Source organism: Cynocephalus volans, chromosome X (genome assembly GCF_027409185.1).
Source record: "Cynocephalus volans isolate mCynVol1 chromosome X, mCynVol1.pri, whole genome shotgun sequence".
NCBI classification, from domain to species: Eukaryota; Metazoa; Chordata; class Mammalia; order Dermoptera; family Cynocephalidae; genus Cynocephalus; species Cynocephalus volans.
This window is the reverse complement of record NC_084478.1, coordinates 115,945,195-115,972,014: the sequence shown is the minus strand read 5'-3', so window position 1 is coordinate 115,972,014 and position 26,820 is coordinate 115,945,195. Positions and strand designations below refer to the sequence as shown.

The 26,820-nt window shown below is 37.1% G+C and overlaps 2 protein-coding genes and 1 non-coding gene across 3 annotated transcripts in view; 2 read left to right on the top strand and 1 right to left on the bottom strand.

Moving 5' to 3' along the window:
- The window catches only part of IL1RAPL2 (interleukin 1 receptor accessory protein like 2), a 565,961-nt gene that overhangs the window by 181,700 nt on the left and 357,441 nt on the right, over positions 1-26,820 (bottom strand). The gene's annotated exons all lie outside the window — the stretch shown is intronic.
- Positions 6,143-6,460, top strand: LOC134367736 (large ribosomal subunit protein eL36-like). Its single transcript, XM_063084461.1, has one exon. The coding sequence runs from the start codon at positions 6,143-6,145 to the stop codon at positions 6,458-6,460; it is 318 nt and encodes a 105-aa protein (XP_062940531.1).
- Positions 11,451-11,634, top strand: LOC134368876 (U2 spliceosomal RNA). Its single transcript, XR_010022562.1, has one exon. It is a non-coding gene; the product is annotated as a U2 spliceosomal RNA (small nuclear RNA).

Sequence of the window (26,820 nt, the reverse complement as noted above, 5' to 3'; positions counted from 1 at the left end):
CCCATTTTCTTTTTTATTCTTCTGCATAGATAGAAATTTTCCTTTAAAAAAATCTTTCTGGGCCGAGCCCGTGGCGCACTCGGAAGAGTGCAGCGCTGGGAGCGCAGCAACGCTCCCGCAGCGGGTTCGGATCCTACATGGGAATGGCCCGTGCACTCACTGGCTGAGTGCCGGTCACGAAAAAGACAAAAAAAAAAAAAAAATCTTTCTTATACTGGAAGACATTAACTTGATCACTCGTCAAGCCACAATTTCTCAGGCTGTGTTGGTTTCCAGATGTCCTTAACACATTGTTTGCTAGGTTTCTCAAACCTCTTTGTAAACTTCTTGTCAAGGGAATATTTTACGTAAGAGATGAAGGGCATACCTCAGTGAAGAAAGAAAAGGTGTAGAAACAGAGAAGATGTCTTGGGAGGCTGTATACATTTTCAGCACTACCATTCATCCATTAGTTAAAATCAGAAACCTGGATATCAGCTTCTACTCCTTCCTCTCCTTCATGTTACACATCCATTCCGTTACCAAGCCCTGTCATTTCAACCTCTGAAACCAAGCCCTTCACTCTTATTCCATCATCTCTTGCCATCCTGTTTCTCTCTCCTCTCCTCCCCCCCACCTCTCCCTGCCGCCTCTGGGTTGCGTTGCTGCCATTAAGAATATAGATGTTACAGTTGTGGAGTTAGCAGTGGTTTTATTTTCCTGAGGAGACTTCTGTAAACAAAGAACTTTGCTTTATTTTCCTCTTATCTGGCCTCCATCCATACTTTTTCCCACTTCCCACATCCTGATGTGAATCACTGTACACCAAGTAAGGATGGCAGCTCTCTGATTCTCAAGCTGATGAGACACTCTGAAGTTCTTCACCAAATTACTCTCTATAGATTATTTAATTTGTGAAACATGTTTTATAATCACATTTTCCCCCTGATTACTCTATAACCTTCCTTTCTCCTTATTACTTTGCCCCAATTTCCTTTTCCTTGCTGACAATGGGTGGTCACTAGTGTCTTGAAAAGAGAATCTGGCACCAATTCAACACAAAGCAATATAAACTGTGCATCATTTAGCTATTATTTGCCAAGTATAGACTTTGATGGGAGACAAGCGTTGTTCATACTGGTTGCATAGGTGGGCAGAGCTGATGATGGAGTTGTAGTGTGTAAAAGCATTGCAGAGATAACAGCATTCAGATGTGCAACCACAGCATTTTGGTCCATTAAAAGTCAACTCATTGATGGTTCAACATATGCAAATAAATAAATGTGATACACCATGCCGACAAAATCAAGAACAAAAACCACATGATCATCTCAACAGACCCAGAAAAAGTACTCAACAAAATTCAACATCACTTCATGATAAAGACTCTCAATAAATTAGGTTTAAAGGAAGGCATCTCAACACAATAAAATCCATATATTATAAGCCCGCTTCCAATATCATCCTGCATGGGGAAAAGCTGAACGTTTTTCCTTTAAGAACAGAAACAAGACAAGGATGCCCAGTCTCATCACTCCTATTTTACATAGTATCGGAAATACTATCCAGAGCAACCATACAAAAGAAAGAAATAAAGGATGTCCAAATAGGAAAAGACAAAGCCAAATTATCCTGTTTGCAGAAAGCATGATCCTATATATAGAAAATGACTCTACCAAAAAAATTCTTAGAGCCGATAATGAAATGTTGCATGATACAAAATCAATAGCATTTTTATACTCCAACAATGACCTAGCAGAAAAAGTAATCAAGAAAGCAAGCTCATTTACAATAGGCACCAAAAAACTAAAATACCTAGGAATAAATTTAACCAAGGAGGTGAAAGATCTCTACAATGAGAACAACAAATCACTGCTGAAAGAAATCAAAGAGGACACCAAAAGATGGAAAGACATTCCTTATTCATGGATTGGAAGAATTAATGTAGTGAAAATGTCCACACTACTCAAAGCCATCTACAGATTCAGTGTGATCCCCAGCAAAATACCAATGACATTCTTCATAGAAATAGAAAAAAAATTCCTAACATCCACATGGAACAACAACAAACCCCAAATAGCCAAAGCAATCCTGAGCAAAAATAAATAAAGCCAAAGGCATTACATTTCCTGGTTTCAAATTATAATACAAAGCTATAGTAACCAAAACAGCATGGTACTGGCATAAAAACAGACACACAGACCAATGGAACAGAATAGGGAATCCAGAAATCAACCCACATACTTACAGCCAGCTGATCTTCAACAAGGGAGCCAAGAATATACCATGGGGAAAGGACAGCCTCTTCAATCAATGGGGCTGGGAAAACTGGATATCCATATGTAGAAGAATGAAACTAGACCAGTACATTTTGCTATATACCAAAATAAACTCAAAATGGATTAAAGACTTAAATATAAGAGCTGAAACTTCAAAACTCCTGAAAAAATTCATAGAGCAAACACTCCAGGATGTAGGTCTGGGTAAAGACTTTATGAATAAAACTCAAAAGTGAAGACAACAAAAGGAAAAAAAAAACAAAAAAACAAATGGGATCATTTCAAACTAAAGCACTTCTGCACAGAAAAGGAAACAATCAATAGAGTGAAAAGACAACCCACAGAATGGACAAAATATTTGCAAACTATGCATCTAACAAGGAATTAATGTCTAGAATATACAAGGAACTCAAAAAACAGTATAAAAACAAATAATCCAATTAAAAAATGGGCAAAAGAACTGAATAGACATTTCTCAAAACAAAACATACAAATGGCCAACAAGTATATGAAAAATGTTCAGCATTACTAATCATCAGAGAAATGCAAGTCAAAACCTCATTGAGATATCATCTCACCCCAGTTAAACTATTATCAAAAAGACAGAAAATAACAAATGCTGACGAGGATGTGGAGAAAGGGGAACACTCCTATACTGTTGGTGGGACTGTAACTTAATGCCCTGTTTTAGTCCGTTTTGTGTTGCTATAACAGAAATACCTGAGACTGGGTAATTTATAAAGAAGAGAGGTTTATTTGGCTTACGAATCTGGGACAGCTGCATCTGGTATGGGCCTCCAGCTGCTTCTACTCATGGCAGAAAGTGGCAAGCAGCCGCCGGTCCAAGCAGATCACATGGTGAGAGGAAGCAAGAGAGAGAGAGGAGGTGCCAGGGTCTTTTTAAGCAACAAGCTCTCGCCGGAACTAATAGAGTGAGAACTCACACATTACTCCCCCCTCCCCCAGGGAGAGCACTAATCCATTCATGAGGGATTTGCCCCCATAACTCAATCAGTTTCCAACACTGCCACATTGGAGATCAAATTTCCACATGAGTTTTGGAGGGGACAACACATCCAAACTCCATCATGCCCCCATTATGGAAAACAGTGTGGAGGTTCCTTAAACAACTACAGATAGAATTACCATATGATCCAACAATCCCACTACTGGGTATACACCCAAAGTAATGGAAATCATCATGTTGAAGGGATGATATCTGTACTCCCATGTTTATCACACCTCTATTTACAATAGCCAGGCTATGGAACCAATCTAAATGATCACTGATGGATGACTGCATAAGAAAATGTAGTATACATACGCAATGAAATACTACTCAGTCATAAAAAGAATGATATTATGCCATTTGCAGCAATTGGGATGAGCTTGGAGAAAACTATGTTAAATGAAACAACCCAGGTGTAGAAAGAGAAATACCACATGTCTTCATTCATAAGTGGGAGCTGAATAAATAAATAAGAAAGAAAGAAAGAAAGAAAACAACCATCACAATAATACATTGAACTTTTAGAAGGAGAGAATAGAACAGTGATCACTACAAGTGGAAAGGGGAGGGGAAAAAGAAGGGGTTTAATGAGAAATTAATGAGATATTGGTTATTGGACAAAAAGAATGATTACATATTTTAATAATAAATAAGCTAACTCTCCTGATTTGACAATCACATATTATACACAACTACAGATAGTCAATTTGTACCCAACAAATATGTATAATCAATTATGCTTCAATAAAAAAGAAAACAAAAAACAGAAAAAGTCAGCTCAATTCTTCTGCACTTTGTTTATAAATTGAAATTAAGATTTCTAGAAGACATTGGCTCAAATATTTATGGTTAAAATGACACTACACGGATTTTACAGACGGGCCACTGGTCAAAGCAGATGTCATAGGGGTGGTCTAACTTAGTTCCCTATAACAAAACTAGAAAATCCATAGCAAAATAGACTGTCTTGGTTTCTAGGTCCTCAAAGCCTATATTCTTGCCAAAATCTCAAAATCAATTTTATACATAATATTTCATTTACATTCAACTTCCAGTTCTAATTCAGTTTTCAACAGACATTGGGTTATAACCCTGTTGCCTGGCTCTACAGAGCTAACGGCGAATTTCAATGGTTTCTCTGGTCTCTTGAGAGCATTCTAAAGTGGACTACATTTTCCTTTTAAAATATCCATTTTTCCCAACACCTAATGAATTCATAAACACTTCTCAAAGATGCATAATGAATCCTTGAAAGTTTTGATAAAGCAATAACCACCGAACTAACATTTCAAAGTTGAAACAAACGAAGGCTTAAAAGAGTTACCTGAGGAATACAATGATGGAGCTGGCCAGCCTCCTGCACAGGGCCTCCCTCAGCTTCCTTTTGCAGGGAGTCACCTAAGACTCTGTTAAAGATAGATCAGGCAAGTATTTTTGCTGCTTTGTTTGTTTGTTTGTGTATTATTCAGCAAAAATCAAAACCTTTGTGTGTGGGAAGAGAAGGGGAGGGAAGGGAAAGAAAAACAAGGCAAGGCAAGGTGAGAGGCAGACTTGCTTTTCATGAGAAATAATGAGTGGGTGAATCAGCCCCATCACACAAGCCGTCTGACCACATCCTGGCTTCCCAATGCCACACAGAGGCTACGGCACAAGACAGGCAGTGTGCCATTTGGCTTTCTTAGCTAACACTGCCCATCAGCATATTATCCTGACATTCCTACAGTGTTACTACTGTTCTATCAGAAAGAAAAAGGTTAGCAGGCAAGGCATATTTAAAGTTATTTCATTAAGGCTGACAGCTTTAAACTGTGTTTCCTAGGAGAGGAAAAGAAAACAACCTTGTTATCAGACAATTACATGCTAGTCCTCAAATACCAAATGGCTCTTAAATTTTCCTTTATGTACTTTACTACATTTACTTGCCCTTCTTTCCTAGAGCATCTGAATCAGAGACAATAGCAGTTATAGAAGGTGTTGCACTGCTTAAGATCTATTCACACGTAAACACCAGGTCTCAGTGAGAAAGTAGACATGCCAATTCTTGAAATCCCCAAATCATAGAAATTCTCAGGAATCCATCTAACTTGGTGCTATAGTCTGAATGTTTGTGTCCCCCCAAAATTCATGTGTTGAAACCTAATCCCAATGTAACAGTATTAAGAGGAGGGGCCTCTGGGAGGCAGAGTTCTCATGAGTGGGATTAACACCCTTATAAAAAAGGCCTTAAGGAGCTTGTTTGCCCCTTCTACCGAGTGAGGATTCAGCAAGAAGGCACCGTCAGTGAAGCAGAAGGCGAGCTCTCACCAGACACCATGTCTGCTGACCCCTTGATCTTGGACTTTCTAGCCTTTAGAACTGTAAGAAAGAAATTTCTGTTGTTTTTAAGCTACTCAGTTTAAAGTATTTCTGTTATAGCAGCCCAATTAGACTAAGACACTTCATGTGAAAGAAGATGTTGAGGATGAATGTGCCATTAAAAGTTCCTTAAGCCACCGTCAGTCCTCTGTCTCTCCAAAGCTATTGTCTTTATTTTACTGTCTCTCACTTCTCACTTTGACTCCATGTATTTTGCTCTGGATTTTCTTGCTTTTCTTTTCCTTCTCTCTGGAGACATCATGGAATATTATTAGAAACAGCATGGACTTTGGTGATAGACTAACCCAGATTCATAATCTTGGTTCTTTGTTCTCATGAGAACTTGGGCAATTAGCTTAGCCACTCTGTACCTCAGTTTTCTCATCTGTAAAATAAGTATGTTTATGACTACATCATAGTTTTGTTGAGAGTATTAAATGAGAGTACATGTGTAAAAAACTACACATAGAAAATACTTGAATATTGCTTCCATCGCAACAGCCATTGAAGAGTAGCAGCCATGGCTCTGCGCTACTCCATGGCCATGGGCCTCAACAAGGGCCACAAGGTGACCAAGAATGTGAGCAAGCTGAGGCACAGCCGCTGGCATGGTCGCCTCACCAAGCATACAAAGTTCGTGTGGGACATGATCCGAGAGGTGTGTGGCTTTGCCCCATATGAGCACTGCACCATGGAACTGCTCAAGGTCTCCAAGGACAAATGGGCCCTCAAGTTTATTAAGAAAAGGTTGGGGGCACACATCTGTGCCAAGAGGAAGCGACAGGAGCTGAGCAATGTCCTGGCTGCCATGAGGAAAGTGGCTGCCAAGAAGGACTGAGCCCCCTCTCCCCTCTGTGCAGAATAAAAACTTTACAGGGAAAAAAAGAAAGAAAGAAAAAAAGAAAATACTTTAATATTAGTCATTTAATTCCCCGCTTCCCTTTCTGAGGTCTCTATGTCAGGCAACTCCCTTACTCTGCTTAAATAACTGCATCTTTTTGCATAATTCTGTTGGTGCCTCACAGGGCTAACAAGAAAGTGTGTACATCCCTCTACCTTTAGGCAGAGTCCAAAATGCCAAGTATCACAGTGATTACAAGGATGGGATTTATGCCAGACTGCTTGAGTTCAAACCCCAGCTCTGTCTCTTACTGTTCCCTTTCTAAAGTTAACTTCTCTTTTGCCCAATTTCCCCATTTGTAAAAGTAGGATAATAATTATCCTACCTCACAGACTTCGGTGAAGATGGAATTAGTTATTTCATGTGGCTGGCACATGATAGGTACTCAAATAAATGCATATTGTTAAAAATCAAATGTTACCTTCTCAGAGAGATCCTCCCTGACTACCCTATTTAAAATAGTAGTCATCACCCTTTCTCTTTTATCTTACCTTGCTTCATTTTTATTCTTTATAATTATCATCTGACAAAACATATATTTGTTTATATTTGTTTATTTTTGTCTCACTTCCACTACTATTAGAACATAACCTCCACAAAAGCATGGACTTTATTTTATTTAATGCCCAACACCTAGAATAGAGCCTGGAACATAGTAGGCACTAAATAAACATTCGATGACTGGATGAATGAATTTTGTATAAAGGATTCCAATGAGAGGAGAATCTCAGATCTTTCAGGATGAGGGAGGCCTTAACTTCAGCATGGGAGCCTTACTATTGTCCATTGATCCTCTACCAAGGCAGAGCATCCTGAAAGCTAAACCCTCTGGGTGACTGGAACACTTGACTTCTCTCAGTTACAGGCATCAACTTCTGCTTATCTGACATCTTGGCTACCAGGCCTGTAATTAAATTCCTTAAGGTGTCCCATATTACGTGGCTTTGTGTGTGCTTTCTAGGCTTTATTTTATTTTTAATTGACAAATAATAATTGTATATATTTATGGGATACAATGGTTTTTTTTGATATGTATATACATTGTAGAATGATCAAACCAGATTAATCAACATATCTATTACCTAAAATACTAATCATTTCTTTGTGGTGAGAGCATTTAAAATTCACACTTTTGGCTATTTATAAATATATAGTATATTATTATTAACTATAGTCACCATGCTATGCAATAACATTTTTTATGCATTTTTAAAATAATTTTCCTTCCTTTAAATTTTCTTCTCAGGTCAAAATATTTTAAGTGATTTATCACCTTAATAGATTAACACTGGATCTCAAATCTTGCCTATTCCTTTTTAGTAATAGAGCAGCAAGGCAGATTTAACAGGTAGGTGAAAGTCAGAGCACCTCAATATTTAATGGGAGTGGGGAGCAAAAGGGATTCAAGCCAAGTGTCCTCAGCTATCTCCATTGGCCATGTATACTTGAAAACCCCAGGAATATTGAAGTGCTACTCCTCACAGTCAGCATGTTTCCTACTGTAACCCTGAGAACTGCTGTTGACTTTGTACCTTGCAGGTATTGTCCATTTAGTATTTGTGAAATCTATTACCCTCTTTTTAAAATTTTAATTTATCAATATACAATGTAGTTGATTTTCGTGTCCCTTTACCAATCTATTACCCTCTTCTGATGTGAAACCCTGCATTGTCCGCAAAGTTTCTCTTCTGATTTCTGCATAGCATTTACTTTTAAGAAGTGTATTGTCACAAAGGTCAATAGGAAGACAGGATTAGGCATTAGCTCAGGGAGAAGTCAGGCTACTGTGCAGTGGAAAAATGAAGGAGAGACATTCTATCTACCTGAGTATTAGAAGAAATAGCTCTGAGCTTTAGCATTACTCATATATGCTTTATATGTATGAACTTCAAGTGGCAATAATGAATATAACTCTTCCTGTAGATAAATATTGATTCTTCTGTGTTGGTGGAAATCTCAAGTCCATTTGGTTTTGATAACTACCAGCTATGACTTATTAAGAGTCCACATTCCCCCCAGCATGTATGGCTTCTTGGGTAACTCCTTTCTTATCCACCTACCACTTCTAGGCCAAGGCTTTCAAAGCAAAGATGGATCAAAGAAGATTTCTGCCAGTGCTTCATCACTTTAGATCTGTCTCCCAAGGTGAAGCTGAACCTTAATAGCTTCTGAAGGTGAGCTGTGACCATTAACATTTACCTGGCCACATCTTTATTAATGGTTAGCATCCATATCTCAGTGAGTTTATGGTATGAGAGTGTCCCATCTCTCTGAGTACTGTAATACTCCAGAACTGTTCTAAAGGTCCATGTTGTGAGCCAATTTATAGGTAAGACATTCTACTACTGACATTTTTCTGGAGAATAAAATCTCTTTTTTGGGTCTAAATCTGACCTAGTTTAGGGATGACAGATGTTTTTGGCTCAAGTGAATCATGATGAGCTAACTTTCGTAATGTCATAGACCAGCCATAAAAATAAAAAGCAGCCCAATTAAGTCAGGCCTAAAATAAATAGATAGGTAGATAGATAGATAGATAGATAGATAGATAGATAGATAGATAGATAGATAGATAGATAAAGTAAGTAAGTAAGTAAGTAAGTAAATTAATAAATAAATAAAACTTTGAGGCCCTAATGTGTACCTACTAATGAAAACTCGGCAGCTTACTGTGGACTCTGTTTCATTTTCTCTTGTTTGGTGTCATGGAGGATAGGTTTATGATAGGTGCTTGCTTTATTTTCTTTTGTGCTGGTTGTGGGTTTTGTGATTGTAACAGAAGGTGAAAAGAGAGAAGGGAGGGAAAAGAAAGAATGGGTGAAATGCTCATAAACGAGATGGACAAAATGTTGCCTTTTTTATAGGGTGTCAAAATAACTTTTGAAAATGAAAAAAAAATGTTTCCCAAGTAGAGCAGGATAGAGAATACAGTGTCAGAGATTTGACTAACAGGCAGTGTACATCAACAAAGACTGGGTCCTCAAAAATCACTGTGAAGTCAGTAGGGTTCATCTTTATAGTTACAGCCTGTTTTTCATCTTTTTTCTTCCCTCTGGGGTCCATACTCCATTTTCCCTCACTGGGTTTGGCTCTCTCCTGCTCTTTTCCTGTTAAAACCTACTCAACTCCTTCATCTACAAGCAGCTGTAGATGAAAGATAACAGTGCACCTCTCTTCCAGGTAGACTTCTGTGCAAAGATCAAAGGACATAAGTGAAAGGAGACACCTTTGGAAATTAAATATAGTCATCACACCAACAGTTGAGGGAATACTGGGATACAAGGTGTAGGCAACAAGTGGGCATCAGTATTTTCCCAGCTTTCTTGAAATCCTGCCACAGAGTATGTGTGATTCTAAGCTGCCCTGGCTCAGAACAAGAGTCTTCATAATTTTGCATTTCCCTGATGACTAGTGAGGTTGAGCATTTTTTGAAGTATCTGTTGGCCATTTGTATGTCTTCCTTTGAAAAATGTCTATTCAGCTCTTTGCCCATCGATGGACAATTGGATAAGGAAACTGTGGTATAAACACACAATGGAATACTACTCTGCCATAAAAAAGAATGAAATTCTCCAATTTGCAACAACATAGATAAACCTGGAGAAACTTATGTTGAGTGAAATAAGCAAAGCACAGAGGGATAAATGTCACATGTACGCACACATAAGTGGGAGCTAAGAGAGAAAGAAGGAAGGAAAGAAAGACCACATTGGTGTGTTGGACTTGCAGAGGGAGAGAACACACCTAGGGATACAAAGTGGCATGGGGAACAGGGAAGAGGGGAGGGAGGCTGGGAATAATAGTTTGGGGGAGACGGGGTACAATCACAATTTGTGGTAATGGGCATGCTGCCAGTGTGGATTTGGCCTTTACATCTAGGGCACAAGTGGTGACAATCAGCTTTGTATCTCATGAATATTCATAACCAACAAATAAATAAATAAATAAATAAATAAATAAATAAATAAATAAATTTTTAACGTCTTCATAAAGATTCTCGAAGAGGTTTCTTTCTTTAAGCATGTAGTGGAGATCTCAGCTTGAGCCTTGTTAGTTCCATTGCTAGAGTTCAGGCAAGTTGGCATCGCTGTGGTGAACTGGTAGAGTTAGTTTGCATGGGGGCTGAAAGAAGAAGGAGGTTTTTATCAAATTTTTGCACAGGTTTTTGATGCAATAAAGGGAGATATGGAGGCCAAGATAGTGTCTGATGCCCCACTCAGTCTCAAGAACTGGGATCTGAGCCCTGTGGAGAGCAAGGCTGAAGGTAGAAGTCAAAGGAGCTATTTTTACAATAACAATAGGGAAAGACAGAGGTACAAGTGATGCTGCTTCATTGCCCAGGTGACAAAGTGCTATAAATAGGGGGCAGAGTGGCACTATCTCCATTTTTACCCAGAGTAGCACTGACACAGTGATACCTGAATGAAAAGACCTTAACTGTTGTTTTGGCTCCTCACAAGGTTTGTTACTTTGAAGAGCAGAAGTAATTACTCTAAGCAAGAAATCACGGTCCCATAAGATGGCATGGCAGCAATGACAGCAGCAAACTGATATTTTCAATTGTCTTCTTGGGGGCTGACATCACCAAAGGGCCTGAAGTGGATGAATATGAACATACTGTTTCTGAGCACAGGTGAGACACCTCCAAAGATTCTCCTACATAACTGGGTGACACTTTGGGGGAGAGAGTCAAGAGATCCTGAAATACACAAGTAGAAATTATAAGACAAGCATATTGGCATTATTTCAGTTAATGTGACCTCATTTGTAACGACAGCCTGGTGAGGTCTGAGGTATTCAAGTTGTATAAACAAAGGTAACTCTACTGATTCAGAACTTGTCAGATGTGCATCTGTGTGGTTTTCGTTTGGTCCTGTTTTTTTAAGTAATAGAGATGGCTTTCTGCTTAAAGATCTACAACTTCTCTATCGCTTCTTGGCCTGTTTGGCTGAGATCAAGTGGAGTAACTGTTCTTATCAGTTTAATATCTGGCATGCCCTCAATTTGAGTATGTAATAGAAGATTTTTGGTACAAGGAGATGGAGTATGGAGCTTGCTCTATTCACTCCATGCAGTCACCTGTTATTGCCCCTTTGGGGGTAGCTCTCAGTTACTACCCCAAGTGCCTATAGAGCAAGATCTCACTCTGTCTCCTTGCTCCCAAAATCTATTCACTATTTTGTCATCAGATAAGGGAGTATATCAAATATTACACTGATAAGTGCAGATACACACACACACACACACACACACACACAAAGAATCCACAACTTCTCAATGAATCTCCCCTTTGGTCAAGGGTACACATTTGTGGCAGAGCTATTCTGGTGAAAAAGCATAAAGCTAGCTGGCCCATACAGAAATCAAACCCACAGCTTAGACCTCATTAGTGTGTTCCAATCATCTGAATTAACGGGCCATGATCCTGGGAAACATTTTCTTTCTGAACTCTAGAAACTCAAAAGTCTCAGTAATGTGATAAAGATAAGTTGGTTTATAAGTAAAAATTAGAAACTCTGAATCAATGGCCCTAGGCTTAGAAGAGGCAATGTAAAATAAAGATAAATGTCTGCTCTAGGCAAGGATTAAAAACTGTACGAAGAGATAGAGTGGAACCTATGCCCAGGGAATGACAAAATGTAATAAAACCTGAGGTAAACAGACCTAATTAAAACACAGACTTCCTAAATCCATTTTCTGTGATTATTTGTTATTATTCTTAGGAGCTGATTAAGCAGTAGCAGATGTCACTAATACATAAATCTCATTACACATGTAAAATGTGTTCAGTACATAGAATACCATGATTAGAACATTTCTGAAAGGTACTACTAACTACTTCCTATTTAATTTGAAAGGAAAATTTTACTTTTGATTTTAGAAAATGCATAAAGTTTGAGTCAAAACTTGAGTCACTTTCTGAAAAATTATGAAACCAAATTGAGGTTGTCCTTTTTACCCAGATTGATAAATATTCATCAAGTTTCAATATGGGCACAGAATTCAGAATAGGAAAATAATTATTTAAGCAAGTTAACCTTCACCTTACAGTACAAAAAGGGCAAAAATATTAGAGTGGAGTGAAGGAAGTCCTTCTCTTCTGGCCAATCAGGATGCTGCTTCACCTAGACAACATTCTGGAATGAAAGTAGTGAGGAAGGAAGACTGTGAGATATGTGACTTTTGCTATGGGGAGCTTCCAATTGATAGTAACACCTGGGTAGTGCTGATTATGTGCCAGGCATCCTAAATATTTTGCATATGTTCAATTGTTACAGTAACCCTTTGAGGTATGTATTTTACAGTAAAATACATTTTGCAGTAAAAGAAACTGAGACACAAAGAAATAACATGATTTGCGTAAGGTCACGGTACCAATAAATGGCAGAACTGTGACGTGAATCCAGGCAGTTTGATCCCATAGTCTACACTCTTTCTCACACTGCACCATACTGTCCTTCAGTATAAGGGATGGAAGTATACTTGAGTTCTGAGTTCTTAAATATTCAAAATTAGCTTACCAGTTTGAATTAGCAAATACCTTTACCAAGTACATGTATTAAACAAAATATAAAATGTCCCCAAAAGAATATTATGCATGCTTCCTTCTTAAATTCTGAGACAAATAAATAAAGCAGTGAAGATTATTAGCAAGTCAACAGTATTCTAGAGTACACAACAATTTCCTATGAAAGCATAACGCACATTTTTCCAGTGTCATGAACTGTTCAAAATTATATGAATTGCCAACTAGAATTTTTTGTTGCAGGATAGGGGGAAGGCTACTATTCCTCTTATTCAGCATTGAGTTATATTTTATATAAACTTCAATGACATAGAAATGGGGGCAATCAATGTTAATGTTTGGAGCTGTGTTCCAGGAGGGAATGAGAAAGGGAGCCCTTTGTATTCGTCCCCTTCTATTTCAGGGAAAGGGAGCCACATTAAGACTTGGAAGGAACAGTATAATTTGTTGCCCAAATTAAATGGTATGCACAAGACATAATTTTTGAATTACGGAGACATAAGCATCAAGAATTTTCTTCCATTCCCTGTAAAACTGCTAGCATTTGTATTTACTTGAAAATAGGTAGATTTCTGGTATTTCTTTCAGGATCTGGCAGAATGTAATATTTATGTCAGAAAATATTACTTCTTTTAAGATCTCCAAAAAATCCAGTTACTGGCTAGGATTACATTGCATTATTCCAGAGTTTTTCTTTATTTTAGTTAATAGGCTTTGGGGCAATGATCTCTCATCTCTTTGGAAATATGACAGCTCACCACTAACAGCAATACTGGGGAAGTAGAGGACTGTGAACAGAGGGAACCAAAGTTACAGCATCTGCAGGATGGTTCTCTAAATCTTCTCTAAGCCACAGCACATGATATGATATGAATTGTTTTTCTAAAATGCAATGAAAAGATTTTCAACTTCAAACAAACAGACAGTAAACAAACATTTCCATGTGAGAGATCAAAAGGAAATTTTATAGCTCTATGGTTTGAAGCAATATTGCAGAAAGGCCATATCAAGCAGACCACCATTTTATGTATTTCCCTGATTTTCTAAAGCAAGGAGTAATTTAGTAGTACAGAGGGAGTTTAACTGCCTTATGTTTCTTTATTATCACCTAATTTATATTCTGTATTTGATTATATAACATTTAGTTAGCAAAGTATTTTACAAATCAATTTTATTTATATTTACTTTTTTGTAGAGTAGAATATGTTGTTTCAATACATGCATATAATTCACAATGAATCACTTAGGGTACATAGTATAGTTTTGTACCCATTAGTCCACCACTTCTCCTTCCTCCTACCCCCACTCCCCTCCCGGCCTCTGGTAACCATTATTCCACTCTCTACTTCTATGAAAACCACTTTTTTTTTTTTAGATTCCACATATGAGTGATATTATACAGTGCTTATCCCTCCTCTGACTCACTTACTTCACTTTACACGATGGTTTCCAATTCTATCTATGTTGCTGCAAATGATAGATACCATTTCTTTTTATAGCTTAATAGTATTCCATAAATATATAGTTTTTTTATCCATTCATCTGTTAATCCATTCATCTGTAAATACATACCACAGTTTTTTGTTTTTGTTTTTGTTTTTTATCCCTTCAACTGTTAATGGGTATCTAGGTTGATCCCATTTCGTGGCTGATGTGAATAGTGTTGCTATGAACATAGGAATGCATATGTCTTTTTGATATATTGATTTAATTTCCTTTGTGTATACCCAGTAGTTGGATAGCTGTGTCATAAGGTACATCTACTTTCAGTCCTCTGAGGAACATCCATACTGTTTTCCACAGTGGCTGTACCAGTTTACACTCCCACGAACAACGTAGCAGGGTTCCCTTTTCTTGTTGATAATAGCCAGTCTAACAGGGGTGAGATGATATCTCACTGTGGCTTTAATTTCATTCTCCTGATGACTAGTGATGTTGAGCATTTTTTTCACGTGCCTGTTGGCTATTTATATATCTTCTTTTGAGAAAATACACAAGTGGAACTACATCTAACTAAAAAGCTTCTGCACAGCAAGGGACACTATCAACAAAGTAAAGAGATAACCTACAGAATGGGAGAAGGTATTTGCAAACTACACATATGACAAGGGGCTAATATCCAGAATATATAACAAACTCAAACAACTCAACAGCAAATAAACAAATAACCCAATTTTAAAAAATGGGCAAAAGACCTGAATAGCAAATTCATTATTTCAAATAACTTTGATGCCTATTAAAGAACAGGGTAAATCTTTCACTACACAATAATAAAATCTGGTGACCAAAATAAAAACTGAAGCAAAGACTGAACCTTTCCTAGGAAATACTGATTACTAGGCTACATATATGTTCTCAATTTTAAACAACATTTCAGATTATTATTACTTAAGATTCTGTTTTTGTACCACTTGTGTACTAATAGAGACTACTATCCAAACAATGTGATTGAAGGCAATGTAGTAATGCATATGTAGTAATGGGTCTAAGGCGATGTAATGATTCATATGCAACTTAAATATTATGATGGTACTGGGGGTGTTATGATGGTGTTGAGTACAGATTGCGTTATTTTTTATCAAGAATCTCAGGAGAAAGGAGCATTTTGGCTTAAAGTCTCAAGAGATGGAGTTTTGTGTTCTGATTCCATTTCTTGATTGCTGGATGATTATGAATAAATCTCTTTTTTCTTGGATCTTAGGTTCTCTGTGAGAAAATTACATTAAGTGGTGGTACTATGAAGTAGTTGTGCATAAGCTATTGAACAAAATTGCTGAAAACAAACAAACCCTAGCAAAAAGAGCAAAAAAAAAGTTCACAAGAAAGCAGCAAAAGCCTAACAAAATAATTTCAGAAAGGCCAAGGGAATAAGCAAGTATACAAAGCTTCTGCTAATGTCCCCCTATGAGAAGGCAAAATTTGACAATGATAGTCATTAATTTAATTAGCTCTTTTATCTAAGGCAAAATCCTAAACTGGGGTGAGGGTAGATGGTGAGTAATGCCTTTGGTTTAAAAAAGGAAAAACTAAGTGACTAACATAATCTTGGCCTGTTTGATCACTTCTTTGCAAAGGCCTCTGAAGTCCAAATGATTTCACTGATCACTGACTACTAAAGGTACATAATGCAAATGAGAAATGAATAAAATAAAACCTGCATTTCAAGTTCACAAAAGGCTGAGGCATGCTTTTTAAAAGAGGGGAAAAAAGGTCTTGTTCTCTGTCTGAAACTCACAATAATCTTTCAGACAAAAGGACAACTCACAAATGTTTAGCTACCAAGAGAGGACAACTATACCTCTCATTTAAAGCTTTAATCTCAAAAGCTTTACTTCAAAGCTAAAGTATCAATGTAAACTCATAGCATGATGTGGGTTGGAATGGGCAGGAGAAAAGAGTGTGTAAAAACAAGATAGTACAAGACACTTAAGAGTTCATCTATATTTTAACTAATAAGGAACTATTATTATCTGGAACACCCTTTGTCCAATCTGGGACTACCAAGGGACTAGATTTTATGCTAAGATATAATGGGAAGCCATCTCTGAGGTATGACTGAGAGCTTTCAAAATGGCTCCTTGGGACTTCTGCTTCTGGACCTGAAGGAGTAAACTGGCACTGGACTTCTTTTCTCACCATATGCAACTAGGGAAATGGAAGAAAGATATGAAATAATGGTTTTCAAATTGGACAACAGGCAACACAGGATTTTGATCCCTGAGAGAAGGGAAATAAGCAAGGTAACCCTGAAAGTTATTCTGGCTTTCTACCCTGGGACATTTTGAACTTCAGAGTAGGTCAGTAGAACTCAAATAGAGCACGGCACTCTTGCTGAGTTAAGAAGACAGAGATTGAAGTTTGGGGAGGCTGAGATGGCTGGGACTTACAAAGCAGATAACTGGAGAAGATGGAACTACTCAGAGAAATAGCTCCAGAAATCTGCATGGGGTCCTCCTGAATCTTTGTCTTAATATTAAGCTGTGCATGCATAGGGTAACATTCTATAAGGCTGGGAAAAGACCAACTGCCAGGGAGCTATAAGCTGAATAATTCCCAAAGCTCACACAAGGCTGGTAAATGTTTGAGTTCTGATCACCCAGAGTGGAGAGACTTCATTGAAGGTCTAGGGCAATGACTAGAGAATGCATAAGGGTCTATCCTTAGTAATAAAATGCCCCCCCCCCAAAATAAATAAAAAAAATAAATAAATAAAATGTCCCACATAACTAGGAGAAAATCAGTCAATAAAAAACAAACCCAGAAATGATAAAGATGATAGAATTATCATATAAGGATTTTAAAATAGCTATTATAAAGATGATTAAGGATTTAAAGGAAAACATGAACATAATAAAGATAGAAATGAAATATATAAAAAAGAACTAAATATATCTAGAGCTGAAAAGATTAAAAAACATCACTAGATGGCCTTAATATAAATTTAAATAGTGCAGAATAAAAGAACAATAAACTTTATTAGCAATAGAAAATATCACAACTGAAGGATATTGAGGAAAAAAGCTGAAAAAATTAAACAGATCATGGAACAATATCCAGTGATTTAATATATGTGTAACTGGAGTTCCCAAAAGGAGAGTAGGCAGAAAAAATATGTGAAGATATATTTGGCTCAAAGTTTTCTGAATTTGATTAAAAACCTCAAACACAAATTAGAGGAAGTCAGTGAATCCTATGTAGGAAAAACACAAAGAATAACACACCAAGATATACCCAAATTGCTGAAAACTGACAACAATGAGAAAAAATTTAAAGCAGCCAGAGGGATAAAATAAAAAGTTACTTGCCATTGGAGGGCATGATCCTTCTAGAATCCTTGGTTAAAATGTAAATACTCTTAAGGAGACAACACTTTACAAATTGAAACTGTCCTGTGGAGGAGTTTCAGGATTACTTAGAAATAGCACATCTTTTAAAAAATTTTTTATTTTTTAATTAATTTATTGATTACTATTATTATTATTTTACATTCTAAGATGTTGTTGCAGAGCAGTGTGTATTGCTGAGACCCTCAGGCCCTCACCACCCTGGCTTGGGAGCCCAAGGGGCTTCTGATGGCAGTGGAAATAGCACATATGATGTAAGGCAGGGCCCTGAGGGAATGGGGCACAGATTACATAAATGTGAATGGACCCTGAAGTGTGCAGTGACCCCAAGTGATGAGTTACAAAGAGGGGAGGTAAAAAGGTACAGCAGGCATGTTTTACCAACTTTGAAATTTGGACTCAGGATGATTGTGGTGCCTCAGGCTAGTCCTGGTTGTGGGACTCAATGTTGAAGACAAAGCTTTTTAAAATCGGAAAGAAACTGTAAACTTGCAAAGCTGGATTTGTAAGGTCAGACCTATTGAGGAAAAATAAGCTTATTTTCCCTTAGGCATTAAGCCTAAAATTTACAAGTCCTACCCCCAAGTGATCAGTGGTAACTTGGGTTATGGAATATAAACCATACGTTGGGGTTGCTACAAGTACGGAAAATTGAGAGAGCAATACAAAGTGAATTTTTCTATACTTGAAATGTTTTTAAAAAATTATTTAAGTAGTAAAACAAATACTGATTAAACTCTTCATTTAAGTAAAGATATTACGTAGGATAATTTTTAAAGAAATATAAATACCTAGAGACAGATGCTATCTAGGTTTGCTATTTATATACAAAGTGATTATTAATCACCTTGACTAAATTGGGCTTTCTTTTTATTATCAGAAAATCATGTAACTTTAAAAAAGCCATGGACATTAGCTTAGCCCACTCTAAGTCAGTCATTTGTATCTGCATAGTTAAAATTCCTTTTAGCTACTTTTTCCTTTTGCCAGTATTAGTTGTCCTAGTGAGAATTTCCTTTTGATTCCCACTGCAGATCCCAACATGCCCTCCTTCAGGTACTTTTTATTGCCTGATACGGATGACTCTCTGCTTCAAAGTCCCTGCCAACTAATCACAAAGAAGCTCCTAAAACATGCAGTCAGTCATAATCCTCTAGGCCATGTTTTTCTATGATGATCTTTTTTCCTGTCTTTGCAACCATCCCATTATGGTTTATTCCTTCTTTAAGAAGGCTCAGATTAAGTGAGAGATCTTTTCTACACAATAGCTAAAGATCACTTATCCACTAAGCTCTGCCACAGACAGTCTAGGAAAGTCTGCTAGGAAATTCTGGTTAAAAGGCTGCTTACTGTTTTTTTCTTACTGTGAACTTTTCAGAAAACAATTTGGCAGGTATCAAAGCATTATGATACTATGACACTGGAAAATAAACAGAGCATACTTCACACAATTTAAACTTATCAGAACAAATTTTAAATTCAATGATGTGCCAAAAAATGGTGTGAACCCTAATTGAAAATTTTTAGACATTGAACAAGTACAGTAATACATCGACATCAAGTATTATAGACACATATCTATTAAAGTAACTCTAGTTGCGGCAGCAGTTAAACCAAGAAATCTCAATGGCTTAGCACAATAGAAATGTATTTCTCACTTATTCAGAGACCCAGGCTCTACCAACTGCAACACATCAAATCTAAGGTTACTTTGGGATTCAACATCTAGCCAGCAGATGGGGGAAAAGAGAGAGGACAGGATTACAAGGGAGGTTTTTATGTGCCATGCCTGGCACTAGCTTATATCATCTCACTCAGTCATGAAAATGACCGAAATTCATATGACTGAATTTTCATTGGCCAGAAATTCAGTCATATGGCCACATCTAAGTTTAAGAGAACTCAGGAGTGTATTTTAGTTACATGCCAAGGGACAAAGAAAACTGAGTTGGATGAGCAATTAGACTGTCTCTGCCACAACGCATAATATTGGTGAGGGAAAAGGAAGTAGGGTTGGTTACCAATAAATGCTTGTCACAGTTTTAAGAATACCGCTTAACACATATTTATTAAGTGCCTACTATGAGCCAGGCAATGTGTTAAGCATCTGAATTAGAGAGAAATCAGAATCTACTCACTACCCTTCATCTGTTTATGGTACAGTGAGGGAAAACAAACATAAATTGATTTTTGCCATTCAGACTGATAAATGTTATGGGAAAAGTAAGTACAAGGAATCAAAAATCTTGTCCCTGACAGAAATTCTTCGCATTGACCATTTTCCTACCCTTTAGCTCAGAGGAGATGATGTTTTTCATTGCATATTAAGGGAATGTGAGTTGGGTAATTAGGGAGAAGAGAATTGATAACTTATTTTATCACTTCTTTGCTGCATTGTGGTCCTTTTTTTTTTTTTTTTTTTTTGCAGCCCAGCAGCTTTATACAGTTTATGGGGCTAAATACTTGCTTATTTAACATTCACTAAACATTCTGTTTTATGTGTCTTACCAACATTTTTAAATGAATGAAGGATAATTTTTCTTAGACATTTAAAATTTATTTATTTATTTATTTATTTTAGGTCTAGTGTTTTGAGAGACATGAAGGCAGTTGGGGGTGGGTAGCTGTTCAACCGTATTGTCCAGAGGTTTTCAGAGAAACAGCTTCATGACTTTAATAAAATCAATCTTCTCAAGTATCGGACATTGGAGGTTCTTAAGTCACAGGCCTCTTTTTCCTTCTTTATAAAGGAATGAGGCATCTGTGAAGACTGGGTAACAATGTTTTTTGTTTGTTTGTTTGTTTGTTTTTTAAAGTGTATGGATTCTTCCATTCCATTAGTATAAGTGATTTTGTTAGAATGCTCCTAATGATAAGAATGTTCAGAGACATAATAGGATCCTAAAATTTTGAGTAAAATACAACTTCTATACTCCCCTTTAAAACTAGCGTGGGGTTGTTGAAAGAATATTAGGCTAGGTGACAGGAGAAGAAACTTGCATTCCTGCTCTACCACTACTCACTGTAAGAACCTGGACAGACATCACTAAATTGAACCTGGCTTCACTCCAGTTTCTATATGTGCAAAGTACACTGAATAATGCCAGCATGTATGTATGTATGTATATGTATGTATGTATATATGTGTATGAACATGTAGCATGAGGGTTTTCTAGAATGCATATGTGACTTCTTTCTCTTAGCATAAAATTTATTACAAAAGTGATGTAAGCTTAATATACAGAATACAGCAAAGCCGAACAAAAATTATTTGTAATACCACCACACAGAGATAATAACTACTTCTCAGAAAATTAAACACTTAGTATGCCCTGGGACCACACCCTGCATTTTAAAAATCTCTTCTCTACTTATCTAATGTACACTCCATTTTGGAAAACAATCTACAAGCAACCAGGGGAGCAGTTTTTCCATTATCAGTGTTAGAAGTACCACCTATTTTCAGTTTAAAAGACCCTGTGAGCTTGCAACAAAAAAGAAAGAGAACATGCTGATGACTTCAGCGTAAGGAACAGGGATTGTATGAATAGGGCTGTAAATAATACTAAAGCTAGTGAAATGACCTGGATGGGACAGAAAGATTTATTTCACAGTTTATCTGAACACTCTTGGGAAATAGACATTGGAATATAGCCTTAGTCTTCAATTCCATCCCTTTTTATTGAGTCAGGGGATGTTGAAAGAAATTTATAGAGCTCTTTGAAAGTCAGCATTTTTAATAAGTGACACTGAGAAAAGATTTTACTGAGGGAGATCCAGGTGACAATACAGAACATGAGACATGAGGGAATTTATAATGGCTGAGCTAATTGGGTGGAGGACACTCAGAAAGGCAGACCCCAGAGAATTACCTGCTCATCTTCCTGACCACTGCCTGTTTCTCTGACTCTCCCTCTTTATCAATGACAATTTCAGAGTTCTCAGGTCCTATCTTATGGAACTGAGCTGCAATGTAAAAGCCATTGGTTTGTATAGTAGTACCATTCTTAGACCTAGAAATCATTCCTAATATAAAAATATATCTCAGTATACAGCCAGGCAAGTTTCCCAGACTTCAGAACCTTGGAGGAGAACACATTTTTTTTTTTCTGGACATCTAGAGAAGCAACAAAAATAATTGAGTAAATGGAAAATGGAACCAATGAAGAAAGTTTTACTAAATAAATTAGCTGGAGGGACTGGAGCTTAAGATTTAGAATTAAGAGACTGGATTCTAGGTTCAGGTCTATGAGTAAATGTGGGCTTCAGGAGTTAAGAAATGTTATAGGTTGGTTTCTCTGGGGAAGATACTGAGGTGAAGTTTGGCATGCTGGGTGTTTAGGGTGTTTATTAGGAATCAAAACCTGTGGAAAGGAGCAGGAGAGAGCAGGATTGGATATTCAGGAAAAACTGCCATGTAGCACAACCCCATAAGAGCTTTGGAGTAGATATGGCTTATCAGCATGTCTCATAATGGAATCAGATGGCTGAGCCTCTATAGCCCTGGCTACAATTAGTCATTGGACAGGAAGGATAAGTCCATGGGCAAAACAGTTCTCTGTAGTTGAGACAAACCCTGAAGAAGCTGAAAGCAGGAGGCTGTCTGCTCACAACACTCTACATATGGATCCCAAACTCCTTCCTTTAAGGGAACTCTAGGCAGCACATCCCTCTGTCCACTGTAATAGGGGAGTGAGGTAGAAAACGGTTAGATTAGATGAAGGTTAAGATTTCTGTAGTCCTAAAAACTTATTGCTTTAAGAATAATGGCATATATCATAACGGATTGGGTTATTTTAAAAAAAATCAATTTCGGTTGTTTAAAGAATAACTGCTATATTAAAGAGGAAAAAATTTTAGCTATTACTATTAACTTGGGGACTATGACTCAGTGATAAACACACATACACAAACACACGCCTGTGCACATCAGGAAATAAGATCATGATACTTCATACCGAGGTTGGTAAGGTATACCAGCTGCATATTCTTCATACCCAGAAACAACCAAATCCAAGGCATTGGGTTTATTTTGTGTCACAGCATGAAGAACTCCAGATGGATTTTTGGATGATCTTTCTAACAGCAAATCCAGATCATTGTGGATATTCAAAAGAGGAAGCTCAGTTAATTAAAACCAACAAGTTTAGAATATATTGGGAGGAGAATGACCTAATATGGTGAAGGGACATTAAAAAAAGATTGATAATAATAACAGCTACGATATAGTCACCATTTACTATGTGCTGGAGAATGTGTTAATCCCTTTGTATAAATTATTATTCTATTATTATTCTATTTAATTAGCATAACAACCCATGAGGTAGATGTTATTATCTCCATTTTACAGATGAAGAAACAGGTCCAAGATCACACAGTAAGTGGTAGAGTATGAATTCTTATCCAGACACTGACTCCAGAGCCTACACTCTTAACCACCATCCTATATTGCTATCACATAAAAGACAGATTTGAATTGCTTTCTATGGCTCCACAAAATAAAATCAAAAAATTCCCCAAGGCCCTACACAATCTGTCTGCTGCCCACTTCTCCAACACTACTTTATAACACATTCCACTTTGCTCACTTTGCTCCAACAATATTGGCTTAGAACAGTAAAGTTCTGTCCACCTTATGGCCTTTGCCTATGCTGTTTACTCTGCCTGAAGTGTTTTTTCCCTCACTCTTCATTTGCCTAATTCATATGTCACCTCTTCAAGTAAGCCTTACCTCACTCTCCTCCCCTAGACTAATTTGATTGCTACTGGTATATGTTTTTGTGGTTCCCTTGCCTTCTTCAAGGCATACATAATTTTTTCAAAAATTTTTTGCTTATTTTTTCATTTATTGTCTGCCTCATTACAGTAAATTATGAGTTTAATGACAGTGAAAATCACAACTGTATGTTTTTCCATGCTATTTGGTGCTTAGGATATTAGATACTTACTTGGTGGCTGGCTAGATGGACAGCTGTATGCATGTATGAAATACAATCACCAGTGTACGAAAGATACAGTCAGAGCTGAATTGCAATGAAAGAGGCTGTTTTACAAGGTGCTAAACTTCTTTCCATTGGAGATGTTAAAGCAAAAGATGGATAGCCACACTAACAGAATGTGACAGATTATTTAATACCCACATTTTTTATATTCTTGCATGCATTGTGATTTTTCTACTCCTCCCATCAAGTGATAGAGTCTATTTCTCCACGCCTTGAAGCTAGGCTTGGTCATGTGATTTGCTTTTGCAATGAAATATTAACGAACATGACAGAAGTAGAGACTTGCAAAAGTTGTGCACATTGAAACTTGTCTTCTCTTGAAACACAGTTTTGCCCTTTGGAGTTTGGAATAACTTCCTTGAAAATGAGAAACCATGTGGGGAGAGATGCAGCCAATATCAAGTACTAACTATTAGACATATCAGTGAGGACAGATTAGACCATTATTAGATGTTAAAGCCACCAGAAAACTGACCGCAGTCACATGAGTAAACCTAGGTAATACCAGGAGAAGAACTGCCTAGTTAAGCTTGGCCCAAATTGGTGACCCATAGAATCCTGAGTATAAATATGCTGGTTATTTTAAGCCACTAGATTTGAGGAAGGTTGTGGTTGGTTAGATAGTAATAGATAGCTGCATCAGGGGATACTGTAGAAGGTCTTCCAGTAACAGGTAGATGGGTTTATTGGATGGCCCTAAATGGCCCTTTCAAACTTAAGAATCTATAATTCTACTGAATGTCTTTTTCAAATACTCAAATGTCATTTACAATGGCTAAGAAGTCCCTTTGAATTAAAAATATACCATAGAGGCTATTCATCAGTTTGTTTGGATTTACTGTACATGCCATAATTAAAGAAACATTTCAGCATTTGATTTGTACTTAAAGCTCATATAATTTTAAATACATTCTTTAAAACCTTCTTAGCAAGCAAACTAACATTTATGCTGAAATCTGTTTCATGGCCTGTTCGATGTCTCCATGTACAGACGGCAGGAGGTATAATTCATCCATAAAAGACAGCTGAAATATGCACTGCTTTGAATTGTTTTAATATTGTGCATGAGGGACTGGAAGAGAAAATTAACAGCCGTATGCTGCCTCATTTGAGGTATCAGATGGATAATAATGAAACAGAAAACATATAAAATCATTTAGAGCCATTTTAGGACCATATGTTCAACTTCACTGGCAATAATCAACCATAATATATTTCAGAAAATAGAAGTAGAGAGAGTATAATTCTGCTCATTATACTGGGTGTTAGACTCCAAATCATCGAAAATCTCATGGATATATGGAAAATGTAGTTTGTAACTAGATAAAACTAGACCTTTGATAAAGATGAATTCAATTACTCATGGGCATGTTTTTCCTCTTTTTTTGCCATAAGTCAGGTTTCTGCTCCTTCAAAGGTCAGGTTCCAGGCTCACAGTTTTCAGGATATCCTCCCAGATGCACCACAACTCATACTACTTTTTTCTTCCTATTGCATCCACCCAATTCTGTACTTATCCTGTAGATATTTCAGTAGGCAGTGAATATTATTAGCTTTACAAAACTCACCATAGGATTCTTTTAAACAACAGCAACCCTTAGTGCTATTGTTGTTATTTCCCCTCACCCTCGCTTTAGTTCAGTTATCTCAATGTGTTGTTTTTGTTTATTTGCATGTCTATTTTCCTAAGGAAATATGGAGTTCCTTGAGAATATGTGCACAATGTGACTTAGGATAGTGTATCAAAAGATTGCACATATTGAGTTTTCAAGAAATTTCTTTCACTAATCATAATAGAAATGCAAATCAAAACCACAATGAGATGTTATCTCACTCTAGTCAAAATGGCTATTATCAAAAAGACATAAAATAACAAATGCTAGTGAGGATGCAGAGAAAAGGGAATCATACATTGTTTGTGGGAATGTAAATTAGTACAGCCATTATGGAAAACCGTATGGAGTTTCCTCAAAAAACTACAAATAGAACTACTATATGATCCAACAATCTCACTACCGGGTATCTATCCAAAGGAAAAGAAATTAGCATACCAAAGAGAATATCTTCACTCTCATGTTTACTACAGCAGTATTTACAATAGCCAAGATATGAAATGAACCTTGTTGTCCATCCACAGATGAACAAATGGACCACGAGGGACCCAGACAGGAGGAGGAGGGGATCCCTCTGTCTAGTCTCTTGATAAGGGAGCATTGGATGAATGCATATTGCTATGGTCTGAATGTGTCTCCCCAAATTCATATGTTGAAATTTGATCACCAGTGTGATAGTATTAAGAAGTGGGGCCTCTAGGAAGTGATTAAGTCATGAGGGTGGAGCCCTCCCAAACTGAATTAGTGCGCTTATAAAGGAGGTGCAAGGGAGCTGTTTGCCCCACCTGCCCTTTGCCCTTCTGCCACGTGAGGACACAGCAGACAGCAGCCTTCACCAGGCAGTGAATCTGCACCTTGATCTTAGACTTCCCAGCCTCTAGAACAGTGAGAAATAAATTTCTGTTCCTTATAAGTTTAAAAAAAATAAAGAAAAGAAAATGTGGTACATGTGTACAATGGGATACTACCTAGCCATGAAAAAGAACAAAATCGCATCATTTGCAGCAACATGGATGAGCCTGGAAGACATTACATTAAGTGAAATAAGTCAGGCAAATAGAGATAAACTCTGCATATTCTCACTCATATGAGGGAGCTAAAAAATAAAAAAAGTTGAACTTTTAAAAGTAGAGAGTAGAATTAATCATGGTTACTAGATATGAGGAAGGTTAAGGGGGTGGGGATAAGGAGAGGATGGTTAATGGACAAAAATTACAGCTAGACAGAAAAAAATAATTTATAGTGGTGTATAGTGCCAGACACCTACAATTAACCATAATTTATTGTATATCCTCAAATAACCATAAGAGAG